A 21,931-nucleotide genomic window follows, 5' to 3' on the forward strand; every position below is an offset into this window, starting at 1 on the left:
GCCTCTTGCCTCCTACACTAAGGCAGGGACAGAGAGGACCTTCCTCATTGGTTTCTGGAATTACCCAACCACAAGCCACCTAACTAGCAAAGAGAATTCCCCAATATGGAATAATCCTAATTAAAGAGGGAGACTATCTTCCCTTAGATCCATAAAGGGCCTTACATATTTCTCCATACAAAAAAAGGGCAACTCCCACTTCTGTTTAAATAAAAGACTGCATCAAAGATGAACCATCAAATAGGATAATCAACAAATCATTCACAGACAAGATCATCCATGCATATATGAAACACTGCTTCTAAATTTTGCTCAAAAGTAAAGTTGCCTGTTCAGCACGTTCTGCATCTCCTTCCCAAGGGGCCAGGGAGGAGGTCCTTCCACCTCTATTTCACCTCAATAATAAAGTGCCACTGTAAGAAGCTACACTCTCAGTGTTCTAGAACTCAGGATCTCGTCAACAGATAGAACCTACCTTGAAACCAAGTGTCCCAACACGGGCTGACATCCGTTAGCATGCCCACGATTCTTAGACAAGCCTGCCACACTACGGGCTAAGCTTGCATCACCTTCACCACTGTTCCCAGGCAAGACCTCACAGCCCCCGAGGCAGAGCTTCCTCATCCCAGTAACTGGCCTAGGGAAGCTCCCCACTAATCAGGCAGTGGAGAGAAGAAAAGTCTAGGTGAAGTTTGTATGAAGACCTTAAACCATAAGTAGTATGTTTCTTCATTAGGTTAAACTCCCACAACCTGGGGGAGGCATTCTGCTAGGTCTCAATTCATGGAATTGCTCTTCAGTTGTCAATAGCCAACGTTTGAAAATACAGTCACTAAGTGTGAAATGATGTTCCTGCAGCCAGCAGGCATTTGGCTGATGCCAACAGAGAAGGCAGGAGGCCAAGCTAAGAGACCTGAAGTTTTAAAGGAAGGCTGCTCTACTTCAGTAACACGGAATCTGAAATAATGTAAAGGCAGAAATAGGCCACAGGCCACCTGCCTCTAAATTCAACCCACATCAGCATCTGTCTCCCAACGTTGCTTCAGGAAAACGCTGAAGGCTTCCTCCCTACGGGCTAAAAAAGGAATGCCTCTGCTCTGTAAGGCATGGTTTGATTGGTTGGCTCGTTAGTTGTGTGTGTGTGTGTGTGTGTGTGTGAGAGAGAGAAAGAGAGAGAGAGAGAGTGTGTGTGTGTGTATATGTGTGTGTGTGTGTGTGTGTGTGTGTGTTTTGGGAGGGTAAAATGAAAGGAAAAGCTAAAACTATTGAAGAGAATTTCTACTTCTCCCTCTTTGGCACCTTCTACTGAGGAATGGTTTTCTGCCAAGATTTCCATCGGGTTCTCAACAGAAGACATGGGTGCGAGGTAGAGGAAATCAGAGCTGCTGCTCTGTGACCCAGGACCCCCCTCAGATGTTCCTCCCTGGCTGCTGTAACTCTGGGAGAAGAAAAAGCAGGAAAGTGCAAAGGCAGAGACTACTGGGGAGCAAGCCTGCTTGGTTCTCTCCTGTCTGAATCTACCATATGCTGCTGCCTCTTCCTCCAGGCGGCCTGCCATCTTGCTGAGTGATGGAGATTGGAGGCAACTTCCAGGAAGAAGAAAACAAGGCTGAACCAGGCCGAGCAACTGTGGAGGGGCAAGCAGTCAGCAGTGTGGTGGAGGCTACACGAATTCCCGATTTCACAACTGAATATTCCTTTTATGGGGAAAGCGGCAAGAACTGAGGTCCAGAGGGGTTGGCTTCTAGCCCAAGAAAGCAACCTAGCATTTCCTGAAACAATTGCTATAATTTACCTTTTAAATGCATTGGTATGACATATGGCTTTCACTTTTTGTTTATACGAGAACAGGCAAATTCAAAGAGACAGAAAGTAGAACCGTGGTTTCCAGGGGCTGAGGGTGGGGAGTTACTGTTTATGGGATACCGAGTTTTTGTTTGGGATGAGAAACAGCTCTAGAAAAGGATGGTGGCGATGGTTGCACAACACCGTGAATATACTTTTTTTTATTTAATATTTTATTGATTTTTTACAGAGAGGAAGGGATAGGGATAGAAAGCTAGAAACATCGATGAGAGAGAAACATCAACCAGCTGCCTCCTGCACACCCCCTACCGGGGATGTGCCCGCAACCAATGTGCATGCCCTTGACTGGAACTGAACCTGGGACCCTTCAGTCCGCAGACCGACGCTCTTATCCACTGAGCCAAACTGGTTTCAGCAGCCGTGAATGTACTTAATGTCACTTAGCTGCACACTTAAAATGATCAACTTTATGTTATGCATATTTTATCACACTCAAGTTATTTTTTTAATTTGGTGTATACATCAGTGTAAGTTTACCTATACACCCAGAGTTTCAGCCTTAATTCTAGGGCTGGTCATCTAACACCCTATCATGAATACAGTCCAGGAGTCATTGAGCAGCAGAATATAAAGGTGACTGTTACACACCTATCTACTCTCTATAGCTAAATCAACAACCAATTCTCTGCTCATGAGCATAAATGGGCTTTTTGTTCCTTAAGCTAGTTACTTGTTAGTGTGATGGAAGTTAGAAATGGGGTCTCCTTGGTAAAATTAAAGGTATTCAAGGGTATGTATAATAGATGGGCTGAATTAGAGACATCAGCCGCTATTGTATAAACAGGACATTTGTGTCCTTTTGGACAGAACCCCGAAATGTGAAAGGTCCTGGGTCCAGCCTCTGTTTAGAAGGGTTTCTTTCTGCATGACGCAAACAGGGGCACAGATCCCTGCCTCTGGAATGGTGTCAGCTCAGAGTGAACAATTCCTGTAGGTGTTATCCAAGACCTTCACAAGAACACAGAACTGGGACTTCCTCAAGCAAAGCAGTTCTGTCAATCACTCAGGCCTTCTTGCTCAATGCCTGCACACATGGCAGAACTGGGTCTTGAAAAGAGGTCATTTCACTCCTCCCTCTTTGGTGCCCACTTTTTACCTACCCAAAATGACCTATGAGCTGTATACGCTAAACTGGCATAGGTCCATTTGCAATAATCTCATCCCTAAAATAAAGGAGGGAGGGACTCTTAAATAAAAGTTCAACATTCACTGAAACCGGTTTGGCTCAGTGGATAGAGCATCGGCCTGCAGACTGAAGGGTCCCGGGTTCCATTCCAGTTAAGGGCATGTACCTTGGTTGCGGGCATATCCCCAGTGGGGTGTGTGTGTGGGTGTGCAAGAGGCAGCTGTGATCAATGACTCTCTCTCATTGATGTTTCTAGCTCTCAATCTCTCTTCCTTCCTCTCTATAAAAAAATCAATAAAATATAGTTTTTTTTAAAAAAGTTCACCATCCTGCTCTAGAAACCAGCAAAGAATATCAGATGCCCTCTCTACATGGATGCCTCTGCCCACTTGTGCTGCTCTCCATAAACACTCCAGAGAACTGACATGTCAAATAAGAGCAAGAAAGCAAAGCCCCAGAGTCCACACTGCACTTCTAGATAGCATATTAGGTCCTATTTTAATATTCTAGAATATGGAATTTGGGGATCTAACACATCCAATGGTATGGTATCGTGCCTTTTTGCAAAGGCTTCTAATTTTCAACACTTACAATAACAAATGTATTGATATTGATCTAAAACAGTCACAAATCATTATTGCCAATTCTGTATTTTAATCGATTATAACAGGAATGATGGTACTTACCCCGAAATAAAGGCCCAGAAATACTCAGAATATAAGTCTTTAAAAAAAACAACAAAAAACAAACACACACACACACACACACACACACACACAAAAGCTGGTTTAATTAACATCTCGAGGTTAAAACGTTAGATCCCAAACTATTCTGCTTGAGAGGTGCTTTTGGCACCTTACATCAAATCCTTTGGCACTATGTTTAAGAAGAGATACCTTAGCAGTTGTGGTCACAAAAGAGAAAAATCACTGAATTCTAGAGCTAGATAATGATAAGAGAAAACTCTAATTTATTTCAAAGCTCTCAGGACTAGAATCAGAGTCGCAGACTGATTCAGAAAACACTGCCTTGGTGTTAACTGACCCAGTGACTGCTTGAGACTGAATTTAAAGAGTCAAAATGAGGAAAGAAAGTTGTTCCCTCAGGTTCCAGTGACCTTGAACCCAATGAAATGATTCTGGTTTACCTGTTTACATGCATCTATAACTCTTTCAAACCTCACTTTGAAATGAGAATTTGAGCCTAGCTGGCGTGGCTCAGTGGTTGAGCATCGACCTATGAACCATGAGGTCATGGTTTGATTCCTGGTCAAGGCACATGCCCAGATTGGGGGCTTGATCTGGAGGCAGCCAATCAATGATTCTCATCATTGATGCTTCTATCTTCCTCTCCCTTTCCTTTCCTCTTTGAAATCAATAAAATATGTAAAAAAATTTAAATTAAGAGGAGAATTGGGCTTTCTCAGAATAAAGCCTGAAAGTCAGACAGGTGGTGAAGAGTCAGGGCATTTACACCTGTACTCTGCAAGGAAACAAGTAACCAAATGCGAAAATGCACATTTTAGTTGAGCTGGAGGGTGGGATTGGAAGACTTGCAAGCCATATACACTCTCCCTTCAAATCAAAGCATCATGCAGAAAACAGTGTTCCAACAAAAAGTACAGTGATGAGAAAAGAACTCATTAAGAGCTAAAAATAAACTCTAATTCACAATATGCATAAGGATTTAACACACACAAAAAAAGGAAAACAAGATGTAAAACTGCATCTGCTAAGTTAGCCATGGCCTCATGGAAATCACCAGCCCCCTTCCACAACCTAAAATCTGTAAAGTTTTTGATGACTGAAGAAAGCAAGGCTTTCAATGTTTTCAATGAATATTTCAACAGAAAGAAAACAAAGGGACAGCAATCTTTTTTCTACGTGCTCTGATCCGTTAACACAACAGGAATATTCTCAATAACCGAGTACGCAGGCCTCTGCATTCCCCTAGTTGAACATCTTTCTTTATGAAATCAGAATATTTAGCAATAGAATTTACAATTTATGTTAAAGGGGTGTTAATCTTAAGGGAAAAGATGCCATAAAAGTGAAAAGAAGCCCTCCAGTTAAGTTTTTATCTAACCAATACCTCATGGTTCCATTTCACAACTTGCTGACCTCCCTGGACAATGACAGTCCAATGGGGAAGCTGGCTGAGAGTACCTTCATATTCTAAGTCAAGCTCGTTCATTCTGAATAACATTCCCACAACACCACACAGAGCAATCCCACCACCCTCCAGAGCTCTAATCCATAGGGGTTAGTGTAACAGCATTTATCTTCCTCTGGGCTTCCAAATCCTGACTTGTACTTACTTCCTATTCCCACTTTGCAATCTCCCCTAGAAAATCAAATGCATTGGTCTAATCACTTAGAAACTAGCAAAGGTTAGAAAATTAACGTTCCATTCTTCCCACTTTATGAGAAACTGTAAGAATACTAAGACATCAGATCTATAATGTTTCCCAAAAAAGTATACACACACTTTGAGTGATTACAAGGCTGTGTTTATTAAAATACATTTCATCTTCAAAATTGAGCTATCAGCTATTAAAGTACATTTTTTGGGAACACCCTGTCCTTGGAGATTTTATCAAAAATGAGTTTTCCCAGGCTGGCTGGGTGGCTCAGATGGTTAGAGCATCATTCCATACACCAAAAAGTTTGCCCATTTCATTCCCAGTCAGGGCACATACCTAGGTTGCAGGTTTGAGCCCCTGTCGGCGCATGTACAGGAGGCAACCAATCAATGTTTCTCTCTTCCTCTCTCAAATCAATAAGCATATCCTCAGATGAGGATTGGGAAGAAAAAAGAAAAAAAGAAAAAACAAAACAAAACAAAAAAAAGACAGTTTACCAGAAGAAAATAGTCTGCAATTGTTAAGTAGCTGATCATTAACTGGTAAGAAGGGAAAAGCAGAGAGAGAGAACTGCTGTGTGCCAGGCACATCAGAAAGGAAACTCAAGCTGGGAGTCCAATAACTCATACAACACTATGAAGTAAGTAGCTAGGCTAGGATTGGAACCCAAGTGCAACATGTTCCTTCTAGGCTAAAACCTCTAAAAGTAGTACGATTGTAGGCCACCTCCCTAGCAGGAAAGAAGGTAGCAGGTGTTTTGTTTCAATGTTAATCCTGAGAACATGATCCCAAGCTAAGGGAATAATAACATAGGGCTTTGGAAAATCCTATTACCACTGCCTTCAGGCCCACTACACGTGGGAAGATGTAAAAGAATGCTTATAAACAGTTTAAAAAATTAAACACTGCCATCTTGCTTTTTTTTTTCCCTTGAAGGAGGCATACAGAGTGAGAATTTTTCTTCTAATTTAGAACAATGTAGAATGATCCCCTCTCCGTAGCTATCGATGGCATTGATGGGAGAGATTCCTAAATAGTTAGAACACAAAAAGGCAGTTTTCACTGAGGATCTGTATATGCACCGAAACTTGGGAGAGCTGCAATACGGCTTTACAGCTGAGCTGAGGGCTCCTCAAAAAATATCTGATGACAGGTACTGCTATCGGTAGAAGAGACATCCAATGGTGTCAAAACACTGAATCTAAAACTTTAAGAAGCTAAACCAAACATGCTAAATGAGCCGCCACATAGACCTGACAAATCAAGTGATACAACTTAAATGCCAAAAAAAAATTTTTTTTTTAAGTTGACCTTTTTAGCTGGAAAGGCACACTTTCCCCAGCTCTGACAATTCAGAAGCAGCAGTGTACTCCACTGAAAGGCAATTAACTTAGAACATGTGCAAAAGAAATTGCGAGTTCTGATAGTATTTTGTTCGGGAAATATTTAAAAGGAAATGTTCCAATAGGTGCAAAATAAAAAAAAATAAAAAAGCAATGCTCAAGTCATAATTTAGAAAGTTACAAAACTAAAGGCTGGTGTGCTCAGGTAGTATAATACTAGATAAGGGAGTAATAGATAATAAAAATCAGCCAAAGAAAAGCAGATTAATTGGGGTTTGGGGGGTAGGAGGGCTGGAGAGGCAGGCAGGGCGATTCAGTCAATTTCACACCTCAGGAGAAACAGGATTTTAACATTCTACAGATTACAAAAGGAAGAAGAAATCCTATATCAGAATTTAGTTGCTCTTTATCTTCGCCCATTAATTCACGATCTTTTTCTCATCCCCATTTTTCCACCTTTACCAGGACAGCCAATAACTAATAAATGGAACATGGTTTCTATATAGTAACAGCAATCTCCCAATGCAAAGGTAAACAGAAACTAGAAGAAAAAAAGTGTGGAAGGTGCAAATAGCACACAAACAGCCATACCTTGCTCAGTTTTAAGGGGGAAATCCTTACAGAAGAACTTCAACTGTGTTTTATTTTCTATGGACTAGGCATTACTGAAGTTTGTGTTTCGTATCAAACTAATAAAAGAAAGTCAAAGGTGCTCAACAATTGTGCCTCGTCAACTGGCAAGACAGGTACGGTCACTCTAAAAATCCTAGTGACAAGGCCAAGAAAGCTCAGAATTCAAACTCCTAAACCTCATTTACCCAATAGGTTCAGCCTCCATTTCCCAGCAAACAGTCTTAAAAAGCTCTTGGCATTTGAGTTTCTAGTTCTTGGGAGTTGTGATACTTATTTCATTTCCTTCTGGTAGAATAAAATATAAAGTAACACAGACATCAACATCAGAAATCAAACAAAAAAAATCCAAATGATTTACAAATTAACCAGGAATGGTTGTTTCAATAGTTGTTTTTTCTTCCCAGCCAACTAGCCACTTAAGGTTTCATTGCCATAGAATATGCAAAGAAGAAACCTTTCTGTTTAGTTTTGCTTACTGAGAGACAATTTGTTTCATGGTGAAGGGCTCCAGCATGGACCACCCCAAATATGCCACTCTGGCATAAGGGTTATTTTTAGCTGAAGGCAGTTAAGAAGCAAACACAGGCAGGAAGAATGTTCTGCCCTCTCCTTTCCCACCTAAAAGCAGGTCATGAATTTCCAGTGAGTGAAGGAATCCCCTTTCCTGTAGCAGGAAGAGAGAGCAACTCTCACCGCCAAGGTGGAGAGCCAACGCCAAGACCCAAACACAATTCTTGCTAAAACAGCCTGACACCTCTGTGACTTCCCACCATGTGTGTCCCAGTCACTTCACCCACAATTTACTGAGCCTCCCTCCCTCCAAAAAACGGAATGTAAGCCCCCTTCTTCCTTGAGTTTCAACTATTTCCTGTGAACTTCAGTACACTTAAATTATTAATGGAAATTATGTTCCTCTTTTCCTTTTCAACTATTCCCCTTAGTTTTACTGAGATAAAACCAACATATAACATTGTATTATCTGTCTTGTTAGGTGCAGTGACTGAGGGCCTGTGAATACAAGTTTTTCGGCCTTACCAATGGAAATAAATAAATAAATAAATAAATAAATAAATAAAATGTATTCTATTTCTTAAATTGTATACATTTCAAATTTCATCGTCCTGAATTTTTTTTTTCTAAGTTAATCAACACTGACACTGAAAATTGTTCTCTAAAACACCCCACTTCCAGGTTTGAGTAGGAATAATGAACCTAGAATAAATAATTAAGTTTATGAAATGTTTCTATAGTGATAACAGCATTTTTTTTAAATGACTGATTAGTAATTACCTTTGAAAAAGACAAAAGTACAAGGTAAAAGAAATTAGGTTTTAGAAAATACAAATTTCACTATTTACAAATGTATTCACTAAACTTTCAAGATAGCCATACTCCAATGTACTCATCCCACAGGTAACACACCAGGGTCCTCCAAAGCATTTATCCATGGAGCCCTTATCTTATTTCCTGAAGACCTAGCCTCACACCACCCTTTCTGGTAAACTTCTAACTAAATAGCATCCCAAGTCTGCAAAGTGAGGTGTTTATTAGGCTACCACCACCCCCCCCCCACCCACTCATTCTACTTTTTTCAGCTACTGTTCTTCAAGAATCAAGATTCCTGTCCTCTTGATACCATCTATGGTCATCTAACAGTTGACATTAAGACTATAACTGACACACACAACCACCTTTTCAGACTGATGTTCATCAAAACACCCCAACTCAGTATGATTGACTGATTGCATCACAGTAAATAAATGCTATTGAATTTGAAATTATGTATTAGTCTGATAAAATACTACTTATCTGTTTCAATCCCAAGGAGCTATGATTGTATGTTAAAAAGAGACAGGGAGGATACCATGCCATTAAAATGAAGTTTAAAATAACATTATTCTGATAAAATAAACCAGGATCAAGAAAAAGTAACTTTAAAGTTGTCAAGAACAATACAGATAAAACTTAAATCTTGCTGGGAACCTTCATGTATGTGCGGACACACACACACACACACACACACACACACACAGAGTGGCCAGATTATTATGATCTCTGAAAACATAATAATCTGGCCACTCTGAGTGAGTGTGTGTGTGTGTGTGTGTGTGTGTGTATTTATATATTGGAGGCCCCATGCATGAATTCATGGGTGGGTTCCAGCCAATCTGGCCAGGGGGAGGGGACATGGGCAGTTGGCCAGCCTGACTCATTGTCGAGGGGACAATTGGCATTTTAACCTTTTATTATAGGATATACACTGAGTGGCCAGATTATTAGGCATTCAGAGACCATAATAATCTGGCCACTCAGTGTATACTAGAGGCCCAATGCACAAAGATTTGTGCAAGAATGGGCCTTCCTTCCCCTGGCTGCCAGCATGACCATGGCTCTGATTGGAGTTGCCGTTTTGGTCTGGCCCAGAACTGCCTTTCTGCCTTCCCACACTGCCCAGAGGCCCGGAGTGGCTAGGGCCCCACCCCCAACCGCTCAGCACCTGCATATGCAAATCAATCTGCCATCTTTGTTGGGTTAATTTGCATACTCACTCCTGATTGACTAGGGGTGTTGTGAATGTATGGCCAATTTGCATCTTACTCTTTTATCAGTATAGATATGATTTTCTAAAGGGAGAAAAGGGAGGCCAGTGAACCACCCATGGTACTGCCAATTCAGGCATAATTCATCTTGGCAAGGTGCCTCCTCGGGCCTCTTGTGCTTTGTAGTTGGTTGGTTGTTTTGGTCTTTGTTTTTTCCTTTGGTGTGAAAGCTTCTCTAGTTGGCAGCTGATGGGGTCAGCATAGGACCCACCTCAAACAATTCCTAGAGTAAGAGTGAAGCCATCACACCAAGATTTAAAAGAAAAGAGCAACACTCATTCCCTGGGGTCTTCAGCAGACCATATTTCTCCATCTCTTCTTTTAGAAGGAAGGGAAAGTAACAATAGAATAAGCCATCCTGAAGTTTTGACAACTAATTACACTACACACACACACACACACACACGCACGCACATACATAAACAAATGCTTTCAGGGATAGGTAAGAGGTTCAATAAAGACACAGCCTCATGACTTTTAAATGCAGATCTCTAGTCCTGAACCCCAGGAATGAACTCATCGGTAATCACTGCTGAGGAGGGGCAGCACCTGAAACTAGTCAGCCATAGAATGAGGCTCTGCGTTACACCTTTCTCCCACCACCACACAGAATTCAGGTAAATCTGGAAGTCCATCTATAGTTGTATCTCTTGGCAAAATAGGGGAAAAAAGTGGATAACTCCCAGGTACCTGGAACATTCTAGGCTCTACCTACAGAGATTCTCATTCAGTGGGTTGAGGCAAGGCCCAGGAACATCACTTTCTGGCAGTCATCCCATTGATTCTAATACAGGTACAACCCACAGACCATACTGCAAAAAACTGAGTCCCTCAAGGGCTTGCTTGCCCATGGTAATCATCTGTGGAGATTTCTGACAAAGCCTCTGGAATCTTTATTTTTCAAGGTCAGAAGGCAGCCAGATTTGGAACAACTGGACTAGAATATCCAAATTTGCAACCACAGATTATAAAGTTTCTAGAGAGGCAAGGGTAATCTTCATCTTATGGATTCCTCAGTCCTCAGCTCTCAAAAATCTCCTATAGGCCTTCCGACCGAGCCACACTCCCCACAAGCTGCTCCTCTCCAGCACAAGTTCTGTGTCTCACTCTACATTCATCAGCTGCTCTTGCACTTCATTATTCAAGACTCTGAGGCAAGGAGGAAACATACCAGGAAACAACAAGAAAACCGGAATCCTGGTTCCTGCTGTACCACTTCATTGCCGCGTGGCCTTGGACTAGTCATTTCAACAAGCCTGGGCCTTTCATCGCCTGTCAAGTGAGAGAGTTGGCTACGGTCACCTCAAGGGCTTTTCTGACTCAGAGGCTCTATTATTCATTCCTTGCATCATAAAATCCATTTCACTCCTCTAGAATGCAGCATCAGCAGGTGTCAAGGACTCTGAAGTGCGTTTAACAACTCAAAGGGATGAACCCACAGCAGCTAAGCTGCACAAGCGGCAGCAGCTTCTCGCGATGAATGCCTCTAGATGGGAAACAGAAGCAAGCACCAGGCTGGGGACGAGCCCAAAGAGAGAGCCTGGAGAACAACACAATAGAATGTAGGCTGGAGAGAAGACTGTTGCATTTGCTACTGAAGACGTGTCTTAATGTATTTCCCTAATCCTCCTTCTATCAAAATAGTGACATTGATTTGCTAACACCAACACAATTTGAAAATTACATACTTTCTTTTAGGACTCGGGAAAGAGGTCTACACTTTCCTAAGTAGTTATTTTTATACCTGCGGTTGTTTCCTAATTCAGCATTCTTTAAGGAAAGATTTAAGAAAAGGGAAAAGGAGGTATTTAAATTTTCTTTCCGAAGAATTATCCCCGAGTTTTCTGATGACCCAGACAATTAACGCTCACCTCCTACAAAGTCAGAATACCAAGAGCTGGCCCAACTGCTCCCGAGGAAGGAGGGTAAATTGGGTGATTAAAGAGGGACCAAGGAACTCTGACCTGAGCCTGCACATGTAAACTGAGGGGCTGCACCAGCTGGCTAAAGCCAAACACCGCAGGGCAGGGTCCCAAATCCCCACACATTCACTCAAACACTTCTAGAGACATGGTAATAATAGCTTCTTAGGAAGATATGCCCACTTTGCAAAGGGCAACCATTAAAACCAGGTTTTAGAAATCTGTAATTTCGTAGACTATTTTGTTCAATACACAACAATTTACAGAAACCCAGAATTTAAAGAACAACAACAAAAACTTAAGGTAACTTATGCTCGAAACTAAGTCAGTCAGTCCATTCTGAACACTATTTTAACCGATCCAAAGGATAAGATGTCAATGGGCCAAATCAAAACAGGATTACTGGAAGAAGAGGTCCTTTGTATTCAGATTTGCTACCCAACTTTTTTTAACTTATAGTTCATTATCATGGACTTCCATTTTAGGAAACATTTTATCGTAGTGAAAAAAAAGGTGACGGAAGAATTGTGTGATAAGTGACTTGAAAAGCTTTTATAGCAACATGTCCAATGGGAATCTAGTGTGTGTGGGACCCACAGAATGAGTTCCGTGGTCAAATGATGCTGGGGAGCTCTAAGTCACACCAGTTTCTCTTTACAGCAGGGTTTTAGCAGTTTTAACGTGCTAACGATCTGCAGTGTGGGTCTTCAATAGGAACCTGTGGGAGAGCAGAATTTCTCAAACGTGTCTGTCAATGCAAGACTTATTCCAAAAAATATAGCTTGAAACTTGGAAAACATCCTTTGACCCTCATGCTCGCTGTCAGTTTCCTTGGGAATTCCACTTGCTTACTGGAGGTGTCAAACAGAAATGTTACCATGGTGGGAAACGCTATTAGCTCCCTTCAGTGAAAAGACAAGGGCGGTGGTGGGAGTTGGGTGGGGGTGGGTGAAAGAAATGGACAACAAATATTAATGCAGTTTGCCAGTATTCATTCAAGCATCCACTTTTTTAAATGGCAGGGATAGTTACTAAGCTGTCAAACCAGAAAACACATATTTATAACACAGCTTTCATACCATTTACCACACAGCCATTATGTCATAGAGTTTGAAAAATTCATATTATGTATCATAATACATAAAAGACATTGTTTTGCTAAAAATAATTGAATCATAACAGACACATCTATAATAAAAAAGCAAAATATGCAAATTGACCAAACGACCGAACAGCAGAATGACCGTCCGGAGAACCTTCTGGAAGACCATGCTATGTCACGCACTGGCACCAGGCCAGCCAAGTTGGGTGCGATATGATTAGTGGGGGGGCCCCCCACCATCACCCCACAATCACCCCACAGAGGGAGGCCTGAACCACCCTCTGTGGGGCTATCATTGGGTAGGCTCCATGATTGATCACCCCAAAGAGGGAGGCCCAGGCCATCCTCTGCACAGTGATCAATCATGGAGCCCCAGCGGGTGGCCCACTTCACTGTGATCAATCACAGAGCCCCTTGACTGATCACTTCAGAGGGAGGGCCAGGCCATCAGCTGGTGGTGCTGAGGTGGGTGAGCAAGACCACTGGCCAATGACACTGTGGTGGGTGGTGGGTGTGCAGGGCCAGCCAGCGATCACCCCACAGAGGGAGCCCCAGGAGAGCCAGACAATTGCACCCCACGCCTGTCGCCCACAGAGGGAGTCAGCAGGTGGGGGGGTGTGGGGAGAGCAGGGAGCCAGGGGGAACAATGCTGCATAGATGGCAAGCAGTGGCAACAGCCAGGGGCAGGGCCAGCTGCCGGCAGCAGGAGGAAGGAAAGCCCAATAGACCCTGATTGCTGGCCAGGCCTAGGGACTCTATTGGAGGAATCCCGAATTGCGAGAGGGCGCAGGCTGGGCTGAGCAACAGCCCCCCCCCGCCTCCCCAGGTGATAGTTCAAGAACTCATTTATCTTAGAGAAAATAAGTCCTATCTTTTTAAAAATATATATTTTTTATTGATTTCAGAGAGGAAGGGAGAGGGTTGAGAGAAAGAAACATCAGAGAGAATCATCTATTGGCTGCCTCCTGCACACTCCCCCCGACTGGGGATAGAGCTGGCAACATGGGCATGTGCCCTGACTGGGAATCAAAGGGTGACCTCCTGGTTCATAGGTCGATGCTCACCCACCCACACCGGCTGGGCAAGCCCTGCTATCTTGATAGAACAGTTAAAGCCATTTCAGGTCACCACTGACGTCGGAAATCACCCAGTGTGACCCTGTCCTCTGCCCTCTTCCTCATTTTAGGGGAAACCTGAAGCCAAGAGGTGACATGTCCAAGGTAACTGAGCAAAGTTCAGACTCCAGGTCTGACTTGTCACGCTGTCTCTAAGTATCTTTTACTCACTTGGAATATTTAGTTTTATTTTTGGTATAAGCCCAGTTAAACCAATTTCACAGACATTGAAAAAGCTATATAGAGTCTGTCTACACGTAACTTCCCGAAGCCTCGGTGTCTGAAGAGAACTCCTGCATGAAGCTCTCACCCTTCTACCCCAAGAGCTCGCTCTGCATTGGATTCCGGCTTATTCTAAAAATGTAGTCAAATCTTACAAAACACCAGGGACATTTTCCACTACCTAATATTCAAAATGTACCGTCCATCATTAAAGGCCAAGTTACCCATCCTTCCCTTCGTATTTTTATAAGAGGAGCAATCCTTTCCTCGTCAAGGAACAAAACATAAGATCTTGCTACGCTCAAATGGTATCAGTGCAAATATTGATACACTGACAATGTGAATATTACCACTTCCTCTGTTCATATATGTCATATGCAGAAGGCCTATACAGACTTAAGGGAAAGGACATTTAAAGAGGGGTTTTTCCCCCTTATCCTGACAAACGGTATCCTTATTATCTCACTGCTGAAATGCTAAGGCATGTAAGCTCAGGAAGTAAAAACCAAAGATGAACATGGTATTTGCTGTCCCAGACACATGCATGGTTAAAACAAAGATGTTATATAGTTCAGAGTGTACAAGTCTAATTATAATAGATACTGCCCATAAAGCAATTTTATCTTTAAAATAAAAAGGAAATAAAATTCTTAAAACTAAGTTTCACACCGGAAATAACTAGATGCGTAAGATTCAGGACAAATAGTAAAGTTATTTTCTTGCACCTTGGAACACAGTCCTTTAAAGATGAGTAAATATATGCAACTGCGTACCTGTTATTTTGTCTCTTACAAGCTTACAAGACTCTATCTCTCCAATGCTCCCGAAAAGACTCTTGAGCTCTTCCTGGGTCATGTTCTGAGGAAGGTAGTTGACTATTAGGTTGGTCTTGCTGTCCTCCGTGTTCCCAGAATCCACTGGTGACGAGCAGTTGTTGTTGATGGTGGTTGGACCATTGGCTGTGTTATTGCAAGTTGGCCCATTAGACAGTTGTGTTTCCATGGCAGCAATTACCTGCTAAACACAGAGACGATAAGAAATGTCAGAATTCTGTCAGAATTCATATTTCACAAACTATTAAAAATCTCACCCTAAAATTTACACACAGTCATTCTGCTGTAAAGGCAATAAAGCTTCAACACAAAGTGCAACGCCTATGCCGATTTTTACTTCATATTAAGCTATTCAATTAAGGTCACAGTGATACTTACAGGTACATATTCCATACATGCACATAAGCACAATTTAAATCTTAAACATTCTCTAGAACCACCTTCTGAATCTACTCACATACCCTTACTCACCTGCAATGTCCACAGACTTCAGAAAATTTAGCACCAAAAGGCACAGAATCGAACCCTGACTAAAAAACAAACTAGAAAATAAAAGGCTTAACATGCTACCAAAAATAAACCAAAAAAAAAAAATGTTCTACCTAACTTTGAAGAGATTTTCAGTTAGCCTAGGAATTTCAATCTTCTAAAAACTGACAGACATCCATTAATTATAACAAAGAAGCAAAAGTACTTTAAAAATATAAATTTGTCAACATGTACTGTTTTGGTTACATATTGAAAATGGTTGTGATTGACAATATCTTATACCCCTCTGTTGGTAAGAAATAAGAAAATATCAGATGTTATATGCTAGGGTGTGAAAAGGATTTGTAGGGTATCTTGGGAAAGAAGCTATGAGACTTACAGTGTACCTTATAGGATCTAACTAGCCATTTTTGTCAACCTTGACAGCTAAAGATCACCAGCAAGGCAACTGATCTAAAGCATCAAAATGAAATCCCCAAACAATTCAACATGGATATTGTGCCTTAAGTCTGACATTTAGAAAAAATAAAACTATCCAGTCCACTAAAACAGCAGTGTAAATACATCAACTTTTGCAAACAAACCAGCCCAAGGAATTTTCAATTGAGCACATAGCCTGTTGAAAATGCATCTAAAAACTCCAAATGCAGCATCAACAGCAGAGTTGGGGAAATAGCCTCAAATTTTTCAGGCTACTCTAAAAATCAAGGAAATTTGTATCTAATTCCCTAAAAATCAATTCTATGCTCTTTGAGCAACAGAGTCATTCATAACCAGAGCCCCAAATTTTCTAAAATCATCTTTCAATAGCCACAAGGATAGCCACAATTGTGGGGGAATCCAAAAACCAAAGCATTGCTGAAAGGATCGCCATTCCTCCTTCATCCAATACACCACTCATCTTACCAAAAAACCACTTCTCAAAAGTGACAATTCTGAATGGATGGGATACTAGTTTTGGGGAAGTTTTAACATACAAAAAAGCAAAGAATCTGAGACAAAATTTAAAAAGCAAAGTAGAGGAAAAAGGTGTCACAGGAAAAGAGGAAAATTTTTTTTTAAAAAAAAAACAAAAAACATTATTGCCTAGGAAAAACAAAAAGACACATCGGTGCATAAGCAAACAAGAAGAAATCTCTGCTGCAAGAGATGTTTACAAAAGAAGGCAGCAGAGAACAGATTGAGACTGACCAGACTGAGGCTGGCCGCATGGGACAAGAATCAGTGCTATCATGATAAAAATAAAAATAGCAGACAAAGCCAGAGGACCTAGGAAACATCGAACAGCCCATCACCCCTCCAGGACTTCATTTCCTTTTCAAAGAAATGGGTCTTTATTCTACAAGCTGCAAGCTACATCTCTAGGACAAGTATTCTCAGGGAGTTGCTTAAAGGAGTAAAGAAACATTTAGGAACTTGCATGGGGAGAAAAAAAAAAAATCTAACACAATTCAAGATGTGCATTTTATTGTAATTAACAAATTTGCCTGAAATTGAGGAAGGAGGTTTCAGATCTCCTAATAAAGCATAACTGTTCCAATTTGTAGAATACTAGTTGTGGGTCACTTCCCACAGCAACATTTTTGTGGGATTAACTTTGGCCCAGCAGTTAGGAAAACAATGAGCTGCACGATGAGAGAGGCCCAGGCCAATTAAAACAACTCGCTATTCAAAAGTTAGGGTTATGCACGTGTAGAAACTTCATAGATGAGCCTCCACGATGAGATTTGGACTGAAGCTCACTGGGATGGCATTTGAAACATTAAAGTGTTCACTGACTGAAATTAGCAGGATTTAGTAAGGACAACAAACACTCCTCACTTAATTGCACATTTATTTCCATGTTCAGGTGGCAAGAATGAGCTCCTAAGCCAACATTCAAGTGAACAGCTGCAGTAGGCTGTGTGCACTGAAAATTACAGCATCTCTCAGCTATAGGACCATCTGCTCAGAATAAAATGATACTAATGTGCTATATTTTACAAATAATGCATATTTCATTGATAGGCTCAACACAACTGTTCACAGAATGCAAACTCTTTCAACAGTTACTGGGCAAATAATTTCCAGCCAGATTTACCGTTTCAACAACTTTTGGGGAGCGTCAGGAATTGTGAATAGCTTCAAAAATTTAGTAACCAAAAAAATACATAGTAAACAGAATGTAAAGAATTCGGTAACTTAGCATTCAGACCATACCAAAACTTTTTTTTTTTGTATTTTTTTTTTTTTTTTAAAGAAAGCTTGTCACTCTTTTTTCTTTGAGTCTGCACTAAGTCCTAATTTAGAATAGAAAAAGTCAGAGACAAAAGCATGGTTCTGATGCTGCATATACCACCGTGGTTAGAATTGCCAAGTCCTAATGATGGCCATACCGTCACCGGCTGGATGTAAGAGTAATTCGTATGCCAAATGAAAAGTTCAAGTGTTTGGTATGGCCTCAGCACTTCCTGCAACATGCTTGAAAAAAAGCAGCCTACAGAATTTAAGAAAAATCCCACAGACCCCAGTCCAAGGCTCTGCTGCCCACGAACCACTTCTAAGCAGAGAAGCCACATCACACAGTCTGACTGCCATGTTAGTTTGGAGTTGCCGTCTGCAATATGGACACAAAAAGTACCGTATGTTAGATGAGCAAGATAATGCAACAGATCAGTTTGTACAAAATTTACAGTGATTGCATTAATATTCCCAGCACGTCCATGCAGTGTGGCGTAATTGAATTTGAGGCAATTCCAATCTAATCTTTCCAAATTCATTTTAACATGTCGTTTTCTTGCACAAATTAAGCATTTTAAATTAAGAGCCTGCTTTCAAAACGGTATTAACTAGTTACCTTGGCATCTATCCTAAAGAGCTACCTTTAAAAAAAATATATTTGAAATCGTAAAATGAAGGAAAACACGGCATGCTGTCCTAACTCTTATGGATGTGGGAGAAGGGAGGAAATGCAAATGAGATTTTATAGTGAGAAAGGCAGTCATGCAATTCATAAGTGAATGCTTTGCATAAAAGCACTCTTTTCCTCAAAATATCAGAAGGGCATTAAGAGAAGCTATATTTGCCCACAATGTTACATTATACTTTAAATGATCCTTAATCCTGGGACTGAAAATTAAAAGTGAATCGGAACCCTGAGAGGTTATTCTGCCACAGTTTCACTGAGAATTGTTCACGTATACTATAAGAGGCAGTAAACCAGCATCCTTCAATTGAAATAATTGGACCAATAAATAGGATTGTTTGGAGTAATGCTTATATAGGATGTCAGCTTTGTCCCCAAATGGAATCAAGTGAACATTTTTTAATATGCAAATTGTAAACCCAGCACGATTTGAAATTAGTGCTGCTATGAGGCCTCCAATATAGTTAATGGGCCATTCACGACTTATTACAACTTGCCCGAACACGAAGCAAAGCCGCCACCGGTACTGGCAGGAAAGCCAAAGTTTACAGTTAGCCATGTATGCAGATGATTTCCATGGTCAACGTAATATTCAATAAACAAAGAAAAAAATAAAAAGCTCAGTCTCTGAAATAAAGGATGAGCAACAAAGGGTGGGTGGGTGGGGGGGGAACAGCTTTCACTTGCATATTGATGATGATAAAGACTTTATCCTCAGAGTTAAATCTGGCTGTGATTTACTCTTCATGCAAGTGATGGCATTAGTCACATGGAACAATGGACTCCATGTCCTGGCATCTGCCCTCTTTACAGGATGCCATGAAAATGCTTCGTCTTCTTCCCTTCTCCCACTGTTATCAGAGAATTCAGTCTGATTTCTATGTTATTTAAAAAAAACAAACACAACGTAACAACTTAAGAGCTGAACTGAACCTGTGAAAAAAATAAAGTGCTTTAAAACCCATGATATATTTTGACAACAACCTAATTACGGTTAGCCTACAGGGGGGTGAAAGGGGTGGAGGACCTCACCCAACAGGTCAAACCAAGCTTGTACCCTTGGAAGGTCCTATCTAAATATGCTCACTACCTAAAACCACAGATTCCAACCTAATGGCCTCCGTCCCTTCTACTCCATAGCAGGGGATGTGAACGAACTAATCTAGTGACACCCCAGTTTCTGGAAGCCCCAGGGGTGCCAACAATCCCTTCACGGCACCAACCAGCTGGGGGAAGCTGTGGATGGAAAATGATTCTGCTGCACTTTTACATTCCAAGCGCCCCAGACAGTTCCTCCGCTTGAGGCAGACACGTACCTTTGTGGGGAAGTTATAAATAAGCTGCTCACATGGCCCTTACCTTTATGCTGGCCAACAATCCCGTTACTAAAAATGTAAAGCTACTTCCCCTTCACTTAAGGACAGGCGAGTCTGCTCTACTCAATCTACCACAGACAACCAGGCTGGCGCTATTTATAGATTCCACTGGCTCTGAAACTCTTCGGAAAGAGGAGAAAAGGCCGTATTTTAATGACACGAAACCATTAATTTTAAGGCTTAAAAAAATGTCTCAATGTACGTTCACGTCTCAATTTTGACATCAATTGTGCCAACGGAGACTGCTTTTCCTCGTGTTGTTCACCAACCGGTGATTTATGAAAAGGCACTTTCACACAGATCAGTCTAGAATATTCTAAAGGTTCCCTGAATTCCAAGAGAAGAGGAGAAGGTTAGTTTTGGTGTGGCATGATTTTATCGGAGGGGGGAGTAACCTCTAAGTTATCCCACTCACAGTTTACTTCCCATATACCTATACAAGCATTTAAAATTGAATTGTTTTCTCTTTTACTTCAATGGCCCTCTGTGTACTCTAAATTTCAAAAGTTAATCACAATGGTACATTTTAGGAAACCAATGCCATTGCTTGATTTCTCATATCTGGGACCAACAGTTTTCTGGTCACATGAGAGAAAAGGAAACGTTCCTATCTTCCTATCTTCCCAATCTAAAAAATAAAATAAAATTCTGAAAGCCTCTTTGCTATTTCAGACCTCTGGGAAACAGCCACCAAACAAAACAGATTGCTAACCAAAAGCATCCTAAATGTATTCTGAGAATTCTCTCCGAGTACCTTATCTGCATTGGAGGTTTCTAAGACCTAGAACCCACGTGACGTGGGGACCAGCCTCTGCAGGTGGATGGCAGGACGGCTGCCAGGGCCGCTGCACATGCCCTGGAAAGGCCTGTCCGTCTGTCTGCACTGGTCTCTTCAATGCTATGGTTAGCGTTCTGACCTGGGCCCTCACCTCTCATCTGGACCAGTGCATCCCAGCCTCCCAAAAGGTCCCCTCATCATTCTGATCCACATAACACTGTTTCCCGACAGACTTTCCTAAACCCTCCATGGCCACCCCCCTATCCTGCCTATCAAATGAAGCACAAAGCACTCTGTACAAACTTTATAAATATCGGAGAGCCTCCACAGCCCCCTATTCAAGTAACAAAAAATCTGAAACACTTGGTGTTGCTACAACCGTTGCAGAACAAAGACATCATACAATCTCTGGCTTTGCTCATGGGGTTCCATCTCTGTGGAAGACTCCAGCCAAACCCACCCCACATCCCTGCCAGGGGGTGCAGAGACTAAGCATGTGAAAACATCAATAAGGACGAGAACAGTTCCTGTAAAACTCGGTAGCCTGTTTTCCTATTCCATCTCAAGTATTTCAAACCAGAGAGATTCGTGAAAACCTGTTTTCAATTTTTGGCACACTTCATCAGACATCCTTAAGAACTAAAATCCAAATTCTTGTTAAATGGCATGACAAAAGAAATTACTTTCACGACTTCTGTACTTTAAAAAAAAAAATTTTCTTTTTTCACTGATTTTAGAGAAAGGGAGGGAGGAAGGAAGGGATATATATATATATATATATATATATATATATATATATATATGTTTGTGAGAGAGATACATCGATCGGTTGCCTCCTGCACAATCCATGACTGGGGATCAAACCCAAAACCTAGCTATATGCCCTGACCGGGAATTGAACTCAAGACCTTCTGGTTTTCAGGAGGACCACAATCAATGGAGCCATACCTGCCAGGTGCCACCTGAGTACTTTTTATTTTTTCAAGAGCTTAACATGCCAACTACTAAGAAGCTAGAAGCCAAGACAAATCCAAAAACATGACACAAATGTGCTCCAAACCTCTGGTCAGTAGGGCTTGGGAGCAGTGGCATCTGGAACCTGCATCTAACTTGAGAAAAATGGCAGAAGCAAAGGTATGTGTGGGGGAAAAAATGAGATTTTAACACAAAGGTGTTAAAAAACACATCATAATAATTAAGTTATGAACTTCAAACGGGTTTAATTCAACACAAACTAGAAAGTTTAAGCAAACATTCAA

General features: G+C 41.3%; 1 protein-coding gene across 23 annotated transcripts in view; it reads right to left on the minus strand.

Annotated features, from left to right (window-relative positions):
• ELAVL2 (ELAV like RNA binding protein 2) overlaps positions 1-21,931 on the minus strand; it is a 159,735-nt gene that overhangs the window by 60,617 nt on the left and 77,187 nt on the right. For 10 of the 23 annotated variants that reach the window (XM_084898101.1, XM_084898122.1, XM_084898118.1 and 7 more), the window contains exons 2-3: positions 18,119-18,209; positions 15,065-15,308 (exon numbers count right to left, since the gene is read on the minus strand). In XM_084898101.1, coding sequence (XP_084754227.1) covers positions 15,065-15,308; positions 18,119-18,190 — 316 coding nt within the window. In that variant the 5' untranslated portion in view covers positions 18,191-18,209. The remainder of the gene's footprint in view (positions 1-15,064; positions 15,309-18,118; positions 18,210-21,931) is intronic. The other 13 variants (XM_084898123.1, XM_084898102.1, XM_084898109.1 and 10 more) reach the window with 3 other exon arrangements.

Source organism: Pipistrellus hanaki (assembly GCF_964339955.1).
Source record: "Pipistrellus hanaki genome assembly, chromosome: 11".
Classification (NCBI taxonomy): domain Eukaryota; kingdom Metazoa; phylum Chordata; class Mammalia; order Chiroptera; family Vespertilionidae; genus Pipistrellus; species Pipistrellus hanaki.